General features: G+C 36.5%; 1 protein-coding gene across 10 annotated transcripts in view; it reads right to left on the bottom strand.

The window, feature by feature from the left end:
* Positions 1-20,136, bottom strand: part of CCSER2 (coiled-coil serine rich protein 2) — a 200,079-nt gene that overhangs the window by 91,253 nt on the left and 88,690 nt on the right. For 9 of the 10 annotated variants that reach the window (XR_006821225.1, XM_046026970.1, XM_046026969.1 and 6 more), the window contains 2 exons: positions 13,152-13,242; positions 5,011-5,173 (listed from right to left, as the gene is read on the bottom strand). Coding sequence is in view for 9 of the 10 variants with exons in the window: in XM_046026970.1 (XP_045882926.1) it covers positions 5,011-5,173; positions 13,152-13,242 (254 nt within the window). In the remaining variant the exon portion in view is untranslated. Of the gene's footprint in view, positions 1-5,010; positions 5,174-5,886; positions 6,005-13,151; positions 13,243-20,136 lie in introns of those variants that run through there. The other variant, XM_046026976.1, reaches the window with a different exon arrangement.

Here is a 20,136-nt window from a genome sequence, read left to right as displayed (position 1 = left end):
GCTAAAGAAAGGGGCACCTGGGTGGCTCAGAGGGTTAGGCCTCTGCCTTCAGCTTGGGTCACGGTCTCGGGGTCCTGAGATCGAGCCCCACATCGGGCTCTCTGCTTGGCAGGGAGCCTGCTTCCCCCTCTCTCTGTCTGCCTCTCTGCCTACTTATGATCTCTGTCTGTCATATAAATAAATAAAATGTTAAAAGAAAAAAAAAGACTTCAAATCTGCCTTTAAAAAAAAAAAGCTAAAGAAAAAGTGAGAATCCTGAACAATGCAAGAAAAATACGACTCATCAGAAGACACACTCAGTAAGATTAACAGTTGTTTTTTCATAAGAATGCATGGGAGAAGGAAGTTGAGAGAAATTGGAAGGGGAGGCGAACCATAAGAGACTATGGACTCTGAAAAACAACCTGAGGGTTTTGAAGGGGCGGGGGTGGGAGGTTGGGGGAACCAGGTGGTGGGTAATAGGGAGGGCACGTATTGCATGGAGCACTGGGTGTTGTGCAAAAACAATGAATACTGTTACGCTGAAAAAAATAAGTAAATTAAATACAAAAAAATAAAAAATAAAAACCTAAAAACAATTAAAAAAATGTTAGATGGAAGATTGTCAACCAAGAATTCTATATCCAGCAAAATTAGTCTTCAAAATTAAAGAGAAATCACCATATAAACAAAAAGTGAGAGAATGTGTTGCATTGAGACTTTCCCTACAATAAACTGTAGTTGGAGACTTTAATACTTCCTCCTCATTAATGAACAGAACTAGGAAAAAGGTCAGCAAAACAGAAGGCTTGAATAATACCACAGACTAACAAATCCCAATAGGTATCTACAGAATATCTAAAGAGATTAAATTAGTAATCAAAAAACTTTCCACAAAGAAAAGTCCAAGCCCAAATAACTGCACTGATGAATTCTATAAGCTCTTCCAAAAACAGAAATGAAAGAAACACTTTACTATTCAATGTATATATCATAATACCAAAACCACACAAAGACATCTAAAAAAAAATGAAATTAGAGAGCAATACTTATTATGAATATATACACAAAAATCCTCAACACAGTACCAGCAAATTGAATCTAGCAATACATAAAAGGGTTACATACCATGACCAACTAGAATTTATCTAAGAAATGCAAGGTTGGTTCAACATATGTAAATCAATGTCGTATACCACGTTAAGAGATACAAAAAAAATTATCTCAATAGTCAGAAACAGTATTTGACAAACTCCAACACTCTTTCATGACAAAAACACTCAACAAAATATGAACAGAAGGGAACTTCCTCAATGATAAAGACTACCTATAAAAAAACAGAGCTAACATCATACTTAACAGATTAAATGCTTTACCCCTAACATTAGAAAGGCATAAATGTTTGCTCTCACCACTCCTGTTCAACACTGTATTGGAGGTTCTAGTCATAGGAATTATGCAGGAGGAAAAAAGTACCCAGATGGGAAAGAAAAAAGTAAAACTATCTTGATTCTCTGATGACATGATCTTGTATACAGAGAATCCTAAGACACTAAGGAGCCAGGAGGTTAAATGAATCGTGTATATAAACACTGGAGGCGTTCAGGACTGCAGCAAAGCTTATGATGAAGAGGCAAAATGAGCCAAGGTCAAAATTTTTGTGAGCGAGGTGTAGGGATCAATATGGAGGATCCAATATAGCCAAATGCCTTAAGTCTCAAAGGAAAGAGACTGAAGAATAAATAACTTTGATGAGAAGCAAATAAGGAGTGAAGGCAAAGACCCTACCTCTACACAGTAAAGTACTAGAATGACTAGAAAATAAGAATCTTCATATAAAAATACTACTAGGGAATTAGTATATTTAGGAAAGAGTTAGACTTCAGTTGCAATCAGGAGAATGTAGGCGAAGAGGTAGAAAATGTGAGTTTGTCAGGATGTGAGAGAATTCCATATAGCGTAATGGAAAGTATAGGGAAAGAAGGAGGTTGCGGAAGAAAGAGGAGTGAAAGCTTAGGCCAGATGGAAAGAGAGCATGGTATTATCATAAAAATACAAAGGAAAATGATCAGTGGTTCAAAACCACCAGTCCCCTAAATTATGGATAAGACAGATTCCTATAATTAAAAAAAAAAAAAAGGACAATGATGGGAATTAAAGGACAGAAAGGAAAGGGAACTTACACTCAAGAAGTCATAGAATAGGAAGAGATAATTTTATACGTGTAATGTCAAAAGGCCCTGGGATTAGTGCATCCAAACTTTTTAAAATCAAGGCATAGAGAGAAAAGAATAGTTTAAAGGTATACTGGAGAGTAAGGCTTATCTTAAATGGGGTTTCTCCTCTCTGTACCATCCAAATTCATAATTAGCTCTAGGGGATCTAGATATCACAAACCCAGATGGCCACCCCAAAGCCTGAAAGGATCCATAAAATGGTTAACCTATAACTATTCATGACAAACCAGTGTGCCCACTTGTTGGGAAGTTCTGCATTGAGTTAAATGAGCAACCCCCAAGAATATGGTGCATTTCTCTCTCCTCCCTAAGAATCACCAGAGTAGATGATCCAAAAATCACTAGTCCCTCAAAATACACCGTGTAAAAGGGACCTGTGGTCGTATGTCTTACGAAATGGCTATATATTCTATCTTTTACCACATTTTGTAAAATCATAGTACTATATATTTTAAAGGCAATGCAAAGTCCACTTTACAAAAAACTCATTTAACATTGACTTGTTTATTCCTGTACTTATTTGATCAGATAATCATTCTTCTATACCTTTTAACATCTGGGAATATGGTTTTTGGAAAATGTTTTTAACTTTTCTGAAAGATGACTAATCAGTCTCAGCTTGATTATTCTCAGTGTCAGAGAATACTACCTCCATCCATGTAATTCATTCCATTTGGGACAGTCTAATTTATAATCCCATTTTAACTGAAATTTGCCACTCTTTATCTTAAACTAGAGAGTTTTGCTGTTAGAGATCACATTTATTCATTCCTTCAAATGACTTAGCAATCTAGCTATGAACTAAATTCTCTAAAAAGTCCATAGTACTGATACATGATTTTGCACATGTTAATTTTTCCATCTGAATACTCATCCTTCTCCTACAGAAACCACTCCTCTATAATCTTTACAGTCACACTTACCCCATCAATAGTAAGTTCCTTTACAGACCACTAACCTAGACAAAATCCAGACGCTGCATGTTTCTGGAGTCCTATATAAATCACTTTAATTAAGCACCCATCATCACTGTACTGCACTAATACTGTAATATACCTACCTCTCCCACAGAGTCAACATCCAAGAAGTATTTACTACTCAACTGCATGGGATGGAAGAGGCACATGAATTTCTACATAACCAATAACTGTCATGACTCCAACTGAGCTCATGCATTACATAATTGTTTTTAGCATCCTCAGAACAATGCTCTAAGAAGCCATTACCAATCCACAGCTATCACCTCTCACACTATCTCCAAATTCATCCCAGCTTTAGCATTTAGCACAGAATTCAACATATAGGTTCTCAATGAGTATTTGTTAAATGGATGACTAAATCTTATCAGCAATGGTTCACATTTTTAGTTAGGCTTCTAAATTTTCATAAGTTGGCCTTAAATTTACCTTCTTATAAACCAACCATCAAAGATGAGGGAAGCATAATCTTCATTATTTGCAATCACGACTATCTTTACATCATATTCTTGCCTGACAATAACAACTCTCTGATGACCATTCCTTATCAAAAGCCCAGCTATAAAAAACAATAGCCAACATGACTGGAAAAATATATATTCCATGTATTCTTCTAGATCGTCTACATTTTATCCTTTTATCAAATTATAGCAACAGAAGGATCCTTAGTTAAACCTCATTATTTTGTGACCCACTGCAGAACTGCCTTTTCTCACTACTTCTTTGTAGCTTGCACTGAAGAACATAAGTAAAAAGTGGACTTACGGAATTTATCATTTCTATTCTGGGAAGCTGTCTGAGACCTGTCCACTATATCACAAAGTATTCCCCTTGTAAGAACTCATGCAAAGCAACTTCTCTCAGGTTTCTGTCTCATGAAAGCAAATCAATTCAGAGAAACACATTCTTTATCTTATGTAACGTATAAATCTTGTAATGGACCAAAGTTTATTCTTTGTTTTTGCTGCAAGGATTCTTAGAGACAATTTTTTTTTTCTTATTTCAAGAACTATATGGGACCATACATTTCCCCTCCATTGTTTCCTTATCCAATTTTTATTATCTGTATGGTAACTATGCCCCAAAATGACCTCAAATCCCTAGTGAAATGAGACAAGGAAGGGAAAAGGAAATTAGTAATAACTACCACCACATTCGGTGCCTACTCTAAGCCTTATAATGCTCAAGCACTTTTGTCTCTCATCCTTGAACACAGAGAGAAAAGTATTATCAACTCTGTTTTATAGATGATAACTGAAGTAGAAAGGGTTTCAATAATTTAAGCTCACAAAGCTAATCTGTATCACGCCAGGGTTTGATCCCAGGTTTGATTGACTACAGAGCCATATTATGTATCTTATCAAATTCAAAACTATGCTATGCTTCAAAAAGGAGAAGAATCCTGGCATTGAACAGTATCTTGTGTTTTTATAATAGTACTTGAGAAACTTTTAAGTTTTAATTTATTATTTAAGCAAAAGAAGACAAATCACTTGGCACTAATTTCATACATTATTTTTAAAATAATTAAAAAATACAACATATAATCATTAACAATGGGAACTAGAAAATCACACCAAAACATAAAGTCTAAATAGCAGACATAAATAAGATATTTTTATTTATGATAAAGCTAATGAAAAATGATTTGGGCCAAAAGGAAAGAATTAGACAAATCATTCCAAATAGTATCATACATAATTTGAAATATTTCTGGTACATCTAAAAACCAAATTAAAAAATAGTTTTGAGGGGGCATGGAAGTATAAAATTCAAAATTAATCAAAAGATAGGAAATGTATCTAAACTAGACTCACCTGCTCAAGTCACTTTTTCCATGGTGATGATAGTGGTCAGGATGGCTGAGGTGGTAATGCTCCTGTCCACTCCACCTCTGGGGTGGCCTTTTCCAAAATCCTTCCTGAGACTGCCGAACATTTCTGTCTGACCGGTCAAAGCGGTTCATATTGTCACACTCCACTAGACAGATTCAAAAGCAAAACACAATAAACATGTACACACTCTGTAAAAGTTAACTACGTATAGCTTGATAATTAAATCCTGCTGAGAATATAAAAATGACATGCTAAAAATACCAGCCATTTGTATCAGCTAATCACAAAATCAAAATTTCCAGAAGAAAAGTAACGTTTTTTTGGTGAAAACCGAACTTTACAGCATTCAAATTGAAGTAAATTAAAAACTTTCATATCACAGGCACTTAAGTAACAACGGTCCCAGTGTTTTAAAACAAGCAAATTATCCTTGTTATCAACATTATATCCTTGTTATCCTTGTTATCAACATTTTAAATACCAGTAATAAGTTTTTAGTGGTTTGTCATTATCACTAGCTGGTTCTGAATTCAGAATGAAAATGATTAGAAAAAGTAGAAAATTTTAAGTCTAGTAGAGAACTCCTTCCCAAAAATAAATGTCACAATTAGCTTTCACTGATTTCAAGAAGCACAAATTAAGTTTTCATCACAAACAAATCACATTTTTAAAATTAAGCTCACAGTTTAGAAAGAAGCTTCATTCTGTCTACAGTAAAGCCTGTTCAAAAAGTCTAAAATGTCACTGAAAACAAAGCCAGCACTTTGCAGCAACAAATAGTACACTCCCTGAAATCCAAATGCCACAAAAACATGAAAAGAATCTCCTTGAAACACCCCAAGCTTCTCTTTCACTTACCCAAACACTTTTTTCCTCACATATCTGAGCACTCACTAAGAGAGTTACTTTGTACAAGGGAGACATTGTGTCGCCGGCTGCCTACTCAGACATAGTTGCATACAAGGCACTGACAAACAGGCCTTCCTTCCTGCTCAACTCCCAGCCCTCCCTGTGGGAAGCAAGCCCAGTTTACCCTGTGACTCCATCTTCGCTCACTGGTTACATAGCTACTGAGTTAGGACTGTTACTAAAAATACAACTAAACACTAACTCAAGCCAGGAACAGAAAAGGTTTCTCTAGTTTGAGAATTATTACATGAGAAAGTTCAAATCCAGAATGCTTTGAATTCCTGGATAAGGAAGTTGTAGAAATCAATGTAATCCCCAATTTAATTATTTAAATGATATTTTCACTTAATCTAAAACTTGAATTTGAAATATGGAAAGTGTTTCATTATAGTACCCCAGATAAAAACAAACTTCCCCACTCCAAAAAAGTAAAGTGCAGATGTTCAATTCTCATATACACTAACTATAACATATTTCTTCTAAATGCAAAATAAGTTTATACAACTTTTTAAAAACTTTGAAATTTTGTTTATAACCATTACAGAAATCAATTTTGGGGAAAAAACTATACATTTAATAGTTTAAAAAATTTTAAAGGAAAAAATTTTTTAAAGATGACTTACATTTGAAATTATTTCAGTTTCTTGTCATTTTATTGAGTTAAACTACAATCTATTTTTTGTCTATTTTTTTCAATTTCAATTACAGAAAACCTGTTAGGGTAAATAAAGGCATGGTGACCATTATAATGAAAAAAAAAATAAGGAGCAGAAGATGAAGTCAGAAAAGAAAAATTTTAAAATACTCTAAAAAGGCTTAAAACTGATTTTAGTTAACATTTAGTTACTAAATGTTAGTAACTAACATTAGTTAACTAAATGATTTAGTTAACATTTGTATCATACACAGAGACTCAGTTAAGCTCATCAAGTATTTTCACATGGCATTAAAATATTACTTTATCTATATAGCTAGAGATCATTTGTATCTAGTTTCATCTGAATTCATATTTAATTAAGGCAAGTAAAATTCCACTCACTCCCAAACAAGAAATTCTGTCATAAGAATCTTATATATAATTGGGATATCATCAATGCAGTGCATGTAGAGTAACAAGAAGCAAATGAACCAGGCAAATAGGCCAGGAGATAGGGTTATATACTGTAGAAATTAAAGTGCATAAAATTGATATGCCACTTTTGTTTTTACTAAAGAAATTGTTGATACTACACACAGGCTAGATTTTAAAGCACCTTTATTGAAACAAGAACTCAACCACAGGTACCATGGGCACATAAACAGTGGAAACAAACATTTGCCAAGACCACAAAAGACTACTGGTAGACCCTGAGATAGAGAGGCCTAAATTCTCAGATAAATGACTGCTATAAGACTCTTTAAAGATTCTGCTTATATAGCTGACCTTTGAACTATGTGGGTGTTCGAGGTATGGGACCCCCTGTATAGTCAAAAATCTGTGTATCACTTTTGATACACAAAAAATGAACTACTAATAGCCTACTGTTGACTGGACGCCTTACCAATAACATAGCCATTTAACACATATTTTGTACATTATATGTACTATACACTGTATTCTTACAATAAAGTAAGCTAAAGAAAATAAAATATAAATAAAATCATAAAAATATATTTTAATACTGCATTATATCAAAAAAAGAAAATGTTATTAAGAAAATCATAAGGAAGGGGCGCCTGGGTGGCTCAGTGGGTTAAGCCTCTGCCTTCGGCTCAGGTCATGATCTTGGGGTCCTGGGATCAAGCCCCACATTGGGCTCTCTGCACAGCAGGGAGCCTGATTCCCCTCTCTCTCTGCCTGCTCTCTGCCTACTTGTGATCTCTTCTCTCTCTGTCAAATAAATAAATAAAATCTTTTTAAAAAGAAAGAAAGAAAATCATAAGGAAAATAAACACATTTACAGCACTGTCCTTTATTGAAAAAACCCACATACAAATGAACCCTTATATTTCAACCTTGAGTTGTTCAAGGATTAACTATACTCTTATCTGAGGCATCCATTAAACATATGTTTATATACCTTAAAATAGGTAATTTTAAGCTATTGTGAAGTAACATTAGTGGTGCTTTCTTAGATAAGATTGGGGGTTCTCTGACAGAATGAAAGAAATAATATGGAAAAGAAAATGGAAAGCAAATAAAATTACAAGATGGAGATAAATCAAAACCATTTCCATAGCTAATAATGGAACAGAACAGAGAAGACTAAGAAAGGAAATAAATCCCTCTGAACATGAAATACCATAGGGCATGATGAGGCAAACAAAACATATCCTGGTTTGAAAAATTTTAACCCAATATGTTGATCACAGCACTCTATACATCAGATTTTGCCCTAACTATGCATTTAGGCCTAGAAAATAAAGAAAGGCCCCGTGAAGGAGATTTCCAGGTCTAAAAGTAGAAGGCAGCAGATTTTAGTTCTATTATTCTAAGTAGGAGACAGATATAATATCAGGACCCTTATTCTCTGGAGAGGGATACAGGATCTACTATATATAGCTAACTGAAAGGTATGGTACATAGGATGCCTAGATCTACCACTCATCACACTCTTTTCTTCTGATTTGATAAAGGATCAAAATATAACACCAAAAGTAACTTAGATTATTTCTCTGATTACTTAAAGTCATAGGAAGGTAAATGGATGACATAGATATTATTTCCACCTGTGAATAACAACTGGCTACAAAGAGGGCAGGAAGAAATTACACATTACAAAGCCTAGAAAGAATGTGCTCTCCAGGAGGTTTTACAATCTGATCAGAAAAACTTTGAACTAAAATTTGGTTTGAAAGAAAAGCTCATATAAAAAAAAAATCATGAACCTTGTTATTACTAAACACAATCAGCACTGAAAAAGAAAGATAAATTTCCAGAAGAACATACAGTAACTGGAAAGTAATCAAGGACAATACTACAGAGCTCATATGACTATATCTCAATAAAAAGCAAAAATGTTGTATTGCATGGAGCACTGGGTATGGTGCATAAACAATGCACCATATGCTGGATGCTGGAACACTGAAAAGAAATAAAATAAAATGGGAAAAAAAATTTTTAAGGGTAAAAATATGACCTTAGGAAATATAACACAGATTAAGTACAATTTAATAGGAATCATAACTTGGTGGTGTGGGATTCAGGAAGTAATCAGAAAGATCTTTCTTTTTTTTTTAAGATTTCATTTATTTATTTGAGAGAGCACAAGTGAGCAGGGCGGGGGGGGGGGGGGTGTTGGGGGTGGCAGAAGAAGAGGGAGAAGCAGATGGACCCAGGGATCATGACCTAAGTCAAAGGTAGACGCTGAACCGATTATGCCACCCAGGAGCCTCAGAAGACATTTTTTCAACAGAGAAAAGTTTAAAAACACAAGAAGTAGATGAAATAGCGCATGTAACAAGGTATATACTATGGAAACGTCATAAACCTGAGGATTAAACTATAAATATGCTGAATGCAAGGCTTTAAGCTATAGGCAATGAGTGCCCATTAGATGTTCTGGAGCAAGAGAATAAAGCCATATAATTGTGTTTGATACAATCTGAACATTCGTTTGAGAGACACTTCAGAATAAAAAAGGAACAAATACCAAATATTCAGCAGTCTGCCAAAAGAAATTCAGAAACAAAACTGCTTCCTTAAGGGATTCCCTGACAAAGGTAAAAGAAAAAATGTAAAAGAATTAAAAAGAGAATTTTATCTTTCAGATCCTTCCTAATCACAACTGAAACCTAAAGTCCTTTCTCATTTTATTCATCTTCCCTCATTCTATGATCCTCGATTCTGCTCTGCCCCATCTCTCCCTTGACCTGTTTCCTTACCCTGAAGCTGGCCAGAAACCTCAAAGATTCACTACCTCTTAAAGTTAAACCTCCTTCAGAAGAGAGAAAACCCCATAAGATTGATTTTTAAGACTTGGTCTCATTCTAAGCTGAGAAGCATGCATGTTTTCTAAGATCTAAATAAGACTGGGAGAAAATTGCAAAGGAATTTAGAATAGTTTCAGGAATTGATAATCCAGGATCCCTAATACCCATTAGTTCATATATAAGAGGGAACCCCAGGTGCAAAACATGAAATGGAAAAGGCACAGTGTGAAGAATTTGAAGGTGATGTAACTGAAGAAACTCATGTTTCTTTCAATCATTTGACTGTATAGGAGAGGAAGAATTTTTCTTGATCCTTGTAGGGTCAGAAAATTAAACTGACACAACAGATTAACAGAAGGAAAGCATAAAAACTTATTTAATATGGTATGTGACATGGGAACCTTCAGAAGGAAATAAAGACCCAAAGAAACAGACCTGTGTGTTTTTATGCTAGGTTTGATAAAAAGTGGAGGAATATGACAGGTTAAGGAGTATGAGGTAACTATAGTAAACTGAGGGAAATTTAGCAAGCCCTATTTTTTATGATTCTTCTTTGGAATCTCTTTGTCTTAGAATTAAGAATGTGCCTTTCCTCTGGATATAGGGAAGGTACCTCTCATATGAGGGTTTTATGACCTATTTCAGGGAAGGAGGATGAGGTGGGCAGATGGTCCAAGTGACTTTCTTGTTTCTGTACTTTTCTCAAACTTGAGCTTAAACTATTCAATATGCCAAAGTGCCATATTTTGGGGTAGTATCAACTGAATTTCCATCCATTGCATAGGAAACTAGAAAAGGGCTTTCAGAGGCTGTCAACAAAGTCTTCTCTATGAATGCAGACTGAGCTCTGATTCAGTTCTGTAAGCAAAGAAAGGTTAAATACACTGCAGACTTCAAAAGTAGACTAACACCTTTAGAAAGCATACAGGTGCCTCCAAAGACTACATATTTTAGACTTATGTTCTGCTTTCTTCAGTGTTCTGTTAGCTCAAAACAGTCAATACCAGTTTGCCTTCTCTGAGGAGAATCTACAATATATGTGAGATGTTATACCTCATGGGTTCCCTACTACTTTTCACAAGTCCCCAACCAAGACCTCAAAGACTTTAAATTTCCTTATGATTCTAATTTGACCTTACAGGAGGATAACTTTTGGCTGTCCACTAAAGATGAGGCAGGCTTTAATGCCAATTCCTATAGCTTAGAAAGGGTTTAAAGTTTCCAAAGAGAAGTTAAAATCTGTCAAAGTAAAATGCATTATCTAGGATGTGATTTATTCCAAAGAAGTATATCTCTCAATCCTAACTACCAGCCCTTAAAACTTCACATGAAATCTCTTCGATCATCATCTCAATCCCCCCATAATTGTTAATGGCTTATGTTCTCCCTCTGTGTTCTACAATTTTTCTGTATTTTTCCACTTGATCTTCCAGGCCACTAATTTGGATTTCAACAGTAGTTATGCTTTCTGTCATCTACTCAACTATTCTGGTAGATAATCTTTTATAGCTCCAGAAAGCACTGTGCTGCAACTATGTTTCTTTAAGTGCTTCCATTATTACTTCCTTGGGCCACTCTAATCCTGGGAGTTCTATTGTTTTCCCTATTCTTCTTCCTGGATGTTGGCTGTGATTTTTCTTTCTCAGTTGACTAGAACTCAGCTCTGATTTCCACAGTATCCCAGGTGACAGCAGAACCACGAGAAGGTGCTACAGTCTCAAACCCTGTGGTAGAGTAGATATTGTTCTCAGCTCTTCACTATCTCCTTTAGTAGAATTATATATTCTGCCACAGAGTTCCTCACCGTGAACAGAATACACTTCCCAGTCCCACTGGTATTAGGCTTGGCCATATAACTTGCTTTGGCCAACAGAATGTGGGCAGAAGTAACAGTGTGTTGGTTCTAAGTCAAGACTCTAAGTGAAGACCTTAAGATATGCATGACTCTGTCCAGCCTGTTGTCCTTCTCCATCTGCCATGAGACAAACCTGATCCAGGTAATCCTGGTCTCAAAATGAAGAAATAAGGAGTAGACCTGAACTCAGTCCCACAGCCTGAGCGGTCCCAGCTAATCTAGAGATCCATGAATAAGGAAAATAAATGTTTATTTTAAAAGCCACTGAGATTCTGAGATTGTTACAGAGCACCCTGGCAGTATGGGGCAGGGGGAGTGACAAATGTGAGCTTCTAGTACCCTCAATAGCACCAGAACAAACATCTGCCCTCTCCAGAATATCCCTGCATTTTTCTAGCATCATGTATAAAAGGACTTCACCAGCTTCTTTGGTTCATCTCTCCCTGGGAGGCCTGAGAGACCAGGCAAATGCAGAACTTCTGGAGCCATTCCTCTTTCCAGAGAATTCCCATTTCAACCTTTGCCCCAGGAGCTTTTTAAGGCTGGTCTCTAATTCTAGATCAGTCCTTAAGATAGAGAACGCTATAAATATTAAGTCAGTTGGGACAAGAGTACCTAGGCCCCTCTTGCATATGGATTGTCTAAATCCTTACTCCAGCAATTACTAGCATCCAGAGAGAAAGACAGATTGGGTTTGGGAGTAAATTTAAAAAAAAAAAAAAAAAAAAAGGTGGAATGATTTATTCAAAAAGTCACCATTTTCCCAGAAATAATCTTTTTAAAATTTTCAGAATTGACCTTTTAAAAATATTTATCCTTAGTAACACTTATTTATCATAAGTAAAACTTAATGAATTTTACAACTATTTCACAAGTCAAATTATATCTCTGTTTCTCTGAATGTGTTTCTTCTTAGAATCAAAATGAAACAAAGGGAGGGGCGCCTGGGTGGCTCAGTGGGTTAAAGCCTCTGCCTTCAGCTCAGGTCATGGTCCCAGGGTCCTGGGATCGAGCCCCACGTCGGGCTCTGTCCTCAGAAGGGAGCCTGCTTCCTCCTCTCTCTGCCTGCCTCTCTGCCTACCTGTGATCTCTGTCTGTCAAATGAATAAATAAAATCTTTAAAAAAAAAAAAAGAAACAAAGGGAAGAAAAGTTGGATATGTACACAGGGGCAAAAAGGACAAATCCTACCTACTACTTACTTTATAATATAGACATACAACTTCACTGGATCATACAGACTTATATCTAAGACCAATAAACTCAAGGTTTGAAACATTTAAATAAGTTTGCAAATGAATCTAATTAATATCATTAAGACTGATTCTCAGTCTGAAAGACTTCCTTCATTGAGATTAGGAAGTTTGTAAGTAACAAATATTAAATTGGCCCTAGACAAGCAGCTCAGCTATATATGCCTCTGGAGTTTCAATATCGTCGTCACTTACCATTTTCAAGAGGTGCATCCTCAGGCAGATCCACATCAAGCATAAGGTCATCGTCCTCAAGGTCACATGATTCAAGATTATTCAGAATATCCTGTGAATAAAACAGTAAAAAATGCTATAATCTACCTTAAAAAATGGATGTAATCATTAGTTTTGAAAATATCACTCTATGATAGACTGAATTCACTCAATGTTTATGTTGTAAAAATAAATTTTTAAGATAAAAATTTTTTAATAAAAAAGATTCAATTGGTTTACTTGTTAAACTATTCGTAATAGTCTTCTCCTACTCTTTCTCCCATGAAGAAATTTTTAAATCATTTTTAAAAACTTGCACAATGCTCACTGCAAGATATTGTTCTAAGTACTTTACAAATATTAATTCACTTATTCTAAGTACTTTACAAATATTAATTCACTTCAAAATAACCCTATGATTTAACGACTATTACAATTACTAGAAATTAATGTACAGAGAGCCAAAATAGGATGCAAACACAAAAGGTCTACCTCCTGAGTCCATCCTTAAACCAATCTCCTTGATAACATGAGCAATCAAAGATGGTTAAGAATCTCCCAAAATTTATTCACAGTTGGTGTGAGAGGTTGTGTTTTATTATACATAGGGACTGGACCACTCATGTAAAATAACAAAAGCATTTAACTACATGATTATTTCATTTGGACTCTTAGCCAAATCATTATATGACTCAATTAAAGGCCCCAATGAGGAACCTTTGTTCTGGACCAAAGCTCAGCAGACAGCCTTTCAAACATTAAAAACTAAATTTCTGTCAGCTCCAGCTTTGGCATTACCAAATTTGGAGAAACCTTTTACCTTATATGTGGCAAAAAAACAAAGCCAAGCCTTGGGAGTTCTCACCCAAAAATGAGGGAATGAAACAAGGCCGGTGGGCTATTTTTCAAAGTCACTTGACAGTGTAGCCCAAGGGTGGCCGGCTTGTCTTCGAGAGGTGGCTGCCATAGCCCTCCTAGTAGAAGAAGCCTCAAAGCTCACAATGAGAGTCCCTGACAGTGATGACTCCACATCAGGTCCAGAGTGTCTTAGAAACCAAGGGCCACCAATGGATGACGGGAGGCCGCCTTACTAAATACCAGGCTATGCTTTTAGATACACCTGAAGTAATACTTAAGACTTGTCAAAATTTAAACCCAGCTTCTCTGATGCCTGTACCTGACCATCCTACCTCCACAGAACATAACTGCTCAGAAATTATTGATCTTGTCTATTCTAGCAGGCCGGATTTAAAGGACTCTTCTATTGAAAATGCAGATGATAACTGGTTTACTGATGGCAGCAGCTTCATGGATAAGGGAGAAAAGAGGGCTGGATATGCTATAGTTAGTTTGATTAAAACAACTGAGGCAAAACCCCTTCCAACAAATACTTCTGCCCAAAAGACTGAAATAAGAGCACTTACTCGTGCTTTTCAATTGGCAGAAGGCCTAAGAATTAATATTTATACTGACTCCAAATATGCCTTCCTGGTACTACATGCCCACGGAGCTATTTGGAAGGAAAGGGGATTGCCCTCAAGCCATAACTCCCCAATCAAATATGGGCCCGAGATCATAACCCTTCTTGAGGCTGTACATCTGCCCAAGGAGGTGGCAGTAATTCACATTAAAGAACATCAAAAGGATATAACCTTAGAATCTAAAGGAAACAATTTAGCAGACCATACAGCTAAAGAAGCAGCAAAAGGTAAACAGATATTAAGCCTTATACCAGTCTTATCTCCAATGGAGTCCATAACGCCAGTCTATTCAGACCAAGAAACTCATATTGCTCAGGAGCGAGGATATGCTAAAAATGCACAGGACTGGCTTATTAACAATGAGGGAAAATTTTTTATGCCTAAAAATAGTCAATGGAAAATAATACAGGGCTTGCACCAGGCTACTCATTTGGGCAAAGACACTTTAAAACATTTAATTAAAAATATATTTGATGGAGTAAATTTGACAGCCACAATAAAACAGGTTTGCCAATCCTGTATTATCTGTGCCCAAGTAAATCCAGAAGGTGCAGCTCGCCCTCCCCCTTTCTTAAAACCAGTCCAAAGGCGTGGTTATAAGTCTCTATTAGTATTTGTTGATACCATCACCGGATGGGTCGAGACCTTTCCATGTAAAACTGAAAGGGCCGTAGAAGTAACTAAGATTTTGTTGCGAGAAATTATCCCTAGATTTGGCCTTCCTCGATCTCTTCAAAGTGACAGTGGTCCTTCTTTCACTGCTCAAATAACTCAACAAATAGCCCAAGCCTTAAAAATTAAATATTTCTACATTCAGCCTGGCATCCACAATCCTCCGGAAAAGTAGAGAAAACTAATCATACTTTAAAACGTCATCTTACTAAACTTAGTCTAGAAACCCAGGAAAATTGGGTTACTCTCCAATAGGACTTCTCAGGAGAACTGCTCCAAAACAACCTCTAGGGCTCAGCCCTTTCGAGTTATTATATGGAAAACCATTTCTTTCTGTAGATTTGCTATTAGATGCGGATATAATGCCTTACTAAATTATTCACTGGAAGCTGGTTTAATTCATAAGTTACTCAATGAGTATACTAATCGTATACTCCCCAAACCTGATTTAACTATAACTGAAAACCCACCCCATGTAAATCCCGGAGACATGGTTTATTTAAAAAATTGGAAGTCAGATACAACAGAAAACCTACATCCAAAATGGAAAGGTCCATATCGGGTCATACTATGTACTCCCACTGCGGTAAAACTAGAAGGACGACACTCTTCATGGGTCCATATATCTAGAATAAAACTTGTGCCTCCTTCACAGGAACTGAGTGAACAAGCTAACGTGACTTCTTACTCCTGTGAGCCCACAGAAGACCTCAAACTTCTCTTCAAACAAAAATGAAGGTTGTATATATTCTCTTTATCTTCCTTTCACCTATCTTAGCTGACAATTCCCTTCTACAGTGGGCACGGCATTTTGCTGAACTACAAAATCAAACAGATTGTTGGATATGTGGAATTTCGCCTATTTCAAGTACGTCTGGGTTACCCTGGTGGGTTTCCTCTTTACAGGGCACTGATTGGCATTCTCTGCAAAAGTATATTTCAGATATAATAGATGGAGACAGTACATACCAGGATAAATCTATCACTAATCAAAATGTTTCTTCCTGGCCCATGATCAGTAAAACATGGAATTCACCAGGACATAACCAAACTTTTTCATATTCTCAAACTATTAAAATCCTAACTGACCTTACAAGCTCATAAGTCAATACCCACCGACTAGGGCCTAAGCTATATCCTTATCCCTATACTGAGGATGGTATATATCAAATCTGGGATATATATTTGTGGCTCACACCCACGACTGGACGGCTCAGTCGAAAGGCAGTTTTATACTAGGAACACAGAAATCATAAGTATGGTACTTGGACAAATAACACACGATATCTAGGATAGCTATCACTAGAAATGTGTTCCCAAGTAATAGTACTCCAGGCTACTGACTGGTTTACTACTGATTGGGCAAGGCGACTTGGCATTAGATGGTCAACTCCAAACGGAACCTACTAGGTATGTGGAACTAACCTGTGGCCCTGGCTTCCTCCAGTGTGGATAAGTCGCTGTACTTTAGGATTTGCCTGGATTCATGGGCGCATTACTTAAACCATCACCACCCCAGCTAATCTCCCCAAGTTAAAGCAAAGATGGACACGATTAAATGGTATGATCACTTAGCATCCATTTTTGTTCCATCTGTGAGACTGGAGGATGTCATGTGGCATGTAGAAGCCCTTAATATACTACAAAGGCACTCAATGATTCACTAAATAGCATCTCCCTACTTAATACTGAAGTCTCACAAATACGCAAGGCAGTCCTACAAAATCGGATGGCCTTAGATGTCCTGACAGCAGCACAGGGTGGCACATACACAATTATCAAAACAGAATGTTGTGTGTACATCCCAGACTATCACAAAAATGTCACAGGACTAATAAAAGATATGAATACCCAGATTAAGGCTCTACAAGATCCTTCTCTCTCTCTCAGTGATTGGTTAAGTTCCTGGTTTGAAGGAGAACTATGGCCAACAATGAAAAATCTCCTTTTCGGGCTTCTCATTTTTATCGCCTTATTAATCTTAATTTGTTGCTTTGTTCAACATTTCTCTACTTGGTGCCGAAACTCCATTAGTACAATGACTTCACCACGACAGATGATCCGGACCACGCGCAAAGACACTTCTTCACTGTCAGCGCTGGATTCAGCTGCCTCCGCCTTTCATAACTCCCCTATATGTTCCTCAACTGATCAATGTTGACCCGAGTAGGTAGGGACAGCTCTATGCCCCTATTCAGCAGGAAGAAGTTATAGAAAATGAGACCTTCCACATTCAACTACCTTAAAGATTTAAGGGTCAAAATTGTTCAGGGTGGAATGATGAGGGAGCAGGAGGCTGGTTGAGGTCAAAGCAAAAGCTGGCACCCTGCACCCCCTCTCCACTCCCTCCCCTCGGTAGTATGTATGACATTCCTCAGGCACCTCTAACTGCCCTAAAAGAAAAACAAATAGTTAACTTGCAGAGATCACAATCCTGCAAGGCAGGAGTCTCCCTTGGTTTACAACTGTCCTTGAGATTTACAACAAAGAAGTTACCTTATCAACAGCCCAATTTCCAGAGGCACATAACTCAGTTCCTCAAGCCCTAACATCGCCCTCCCCTCCATAAGCAAAACTGAAGGAGGCTGAGGTAGAAGGAAAAGTAAATAAAGTTAAATTTCTTCTAAACCTAAATCTCACTAACAAGGACGCTTGATAGCAGGAACGTGACATTCCACCAGGAGACTCCCCAGTTGTCTTTATGTTAGTGCCTCATTAGAGGAAAAAAAACGGCCTTGGCTTGATAGTAACCAGGACTTCAATACCCTGACAGTCTTCTTTACCCTGATAGCCCTTCTGAACACCCCTTTGTCCTCACCTACCCAACTCCTGTGTATATAATCAGCCACTCCTCACATCCCCGGGGCAGCATCTCCGTCTGCCCACGGGTCCTGTCCCCATGCTCTAATAAACCACCTTTTTGCACCAAAGATGTCTTAAGAATTCTTTCTTAGCCGTCAGCTCCGAACCTCACCCCACCGAACCTCACCTAGGTTCAAGAACTTCATCAATACAACATCAGGAGTGGGACGGGAAGGAAAGTACAATCACAAGAAAATTGGAAAATGGGAAATTAGTGGTGGAATGCATCATGAACAATGTCACCTGTACTCGGGTCTGTGAAAAGGTAGAGTAAAAATTCCATCACCACTTTGGAGAGAATTAGCTGTGAGGATGAACAAGCTCAGCTCAATGAGCAAATCTCCATACTGCTTTTCTTTTTTCCATTACTGTGTTCAGTTATCTTTAGCACAAACATTTTACATGCAACTATTTCAAAGTGTTGATTTAATGAGGATCATCCCTTTAGTTAGTAAATAAATGTGTGCTTAAAAAAAATAATAATGATGAAAATATACTTATAGACAAGGAAGATGTCAATTGGGTAAAAAAACAGACGGGTTGTTTCTAATCTTTTGCTCTGACAAATGTTTTGATGAATCTCTGTGAGTGAAAAGTAACTTAAAATAAATGAGTCTAACTGTGTATTAAGTTGATGACATTATGCTCAGAGAGAAACTATTTCAAGTGAGGAAAAATTTTCAAACTATTTTCAGTAATTATATTATGGATGGTAGTACTGCCGTCATTATTCTGATTGTGCATACATGGGTATAAATGAAAGCAGTTATATTAATGTTTGTTGAAAAGTGGATTCTCAAATTAGGAAAAAGAGAAAAAGGATGTAAAAAACAATGAAATTAAATTAAAACCCTATGTTCCTGAATGTAAGTGCAAAGTACTGGTGTGAACACAAATGTTTTTAACTTTAAATGAAAAAATACATTTTTTTCCACTGAAAAGGCCTAAATATTAACTTTAAAAAAAATAGGTCTGTAAAATAGCATGTACAGAATTATCCATTTTATGAGAGGAAAAAAGAGAAAACATTGTATAATATGCAAAGAAAAAAAGTTGAAAGGAAGCCAAAACATAGGTTATGGATTTCTTTTTTTGTTGTTTTTGTTAGAGACTTGCATTTTCTCATTTTCTGCATTAAGCACTGACTTATGTAGTTTTACTAAAAAAATCTTATCTCCTATAAAAACATTTGGCTGTGTACATGTATGTATGTGTGAAACAAAATAATGTTGGGTGCCCCAAGCCAGCTCTGATAAATAAGAATGCAGCAAAGTATCAAAGGCAATAGAGAACATCGTTTTCTAGGTCCAGAGCAGGCTTTGGCTTGCTGAGACACACCTACCAGTAAAAGCACTGCCACACTACCAAAAAGATGTTCAACTTTTAATAACTAACTAAACCCTACATTTGTTTTGTGTGGTTTTCTGTAGGTTTCATTTTATAATGAAAGTGTTAAAAAAATAATCTGAATGAAAATGAGCCTGTTCCAACGAATGTAAAAGTAACAGAATAATTATATCACTCTGAGAAGGTACTAAGAAAGCACAGTGGAAAAAGGAAGGGGAACAGAGTTATCAGTAGCTACAGAAAAGAAGGGAGGGAAGGAAAACCATCCATATTTATGCCTCAACTAAACACCAATAAATCATTGCATATGATATTTCATAAATTTATCTAGACACATGGGAAGATGATGTGTAGCATGGGGACAGAGAAAAGAATTGCATATGTACAAAATGACTTTATCTTTAATGCTGAAAAATACATCAGGATGGTGATAAGCCAAAGAATTATTATAATTTTCCATTATGTGAGATAATATGGACTTATACTCTTTATATTCCTTTTTATTTTTCTGTAGTAAGCTTTTATAATATCCAAAACTTCATGTTGGAAAAAGTCTACCTTTCTTGGCATCAGCAGAGAAGTTCAAACCACATAAACCCAGCCTG

The sequence above is a fragment of the Meles meles genome, chromosome 13 (genome assembly GCF_922984935.1).
Source record: "Meles meles chromosome 13, mMelMel3.1 paternal haplotype, whole genome shotgun sequence".
Classification (NCBI taxonomy): Eukaryota; Metazoa; Chordata; class Mammalia; order Carnivora; family Mustelidae; genus Meles; species Meles meles.
Note: the sequence above shows the minus strand (reverse complement) of the source record. Positions and strands in the feature narration are given on the sequence as shown.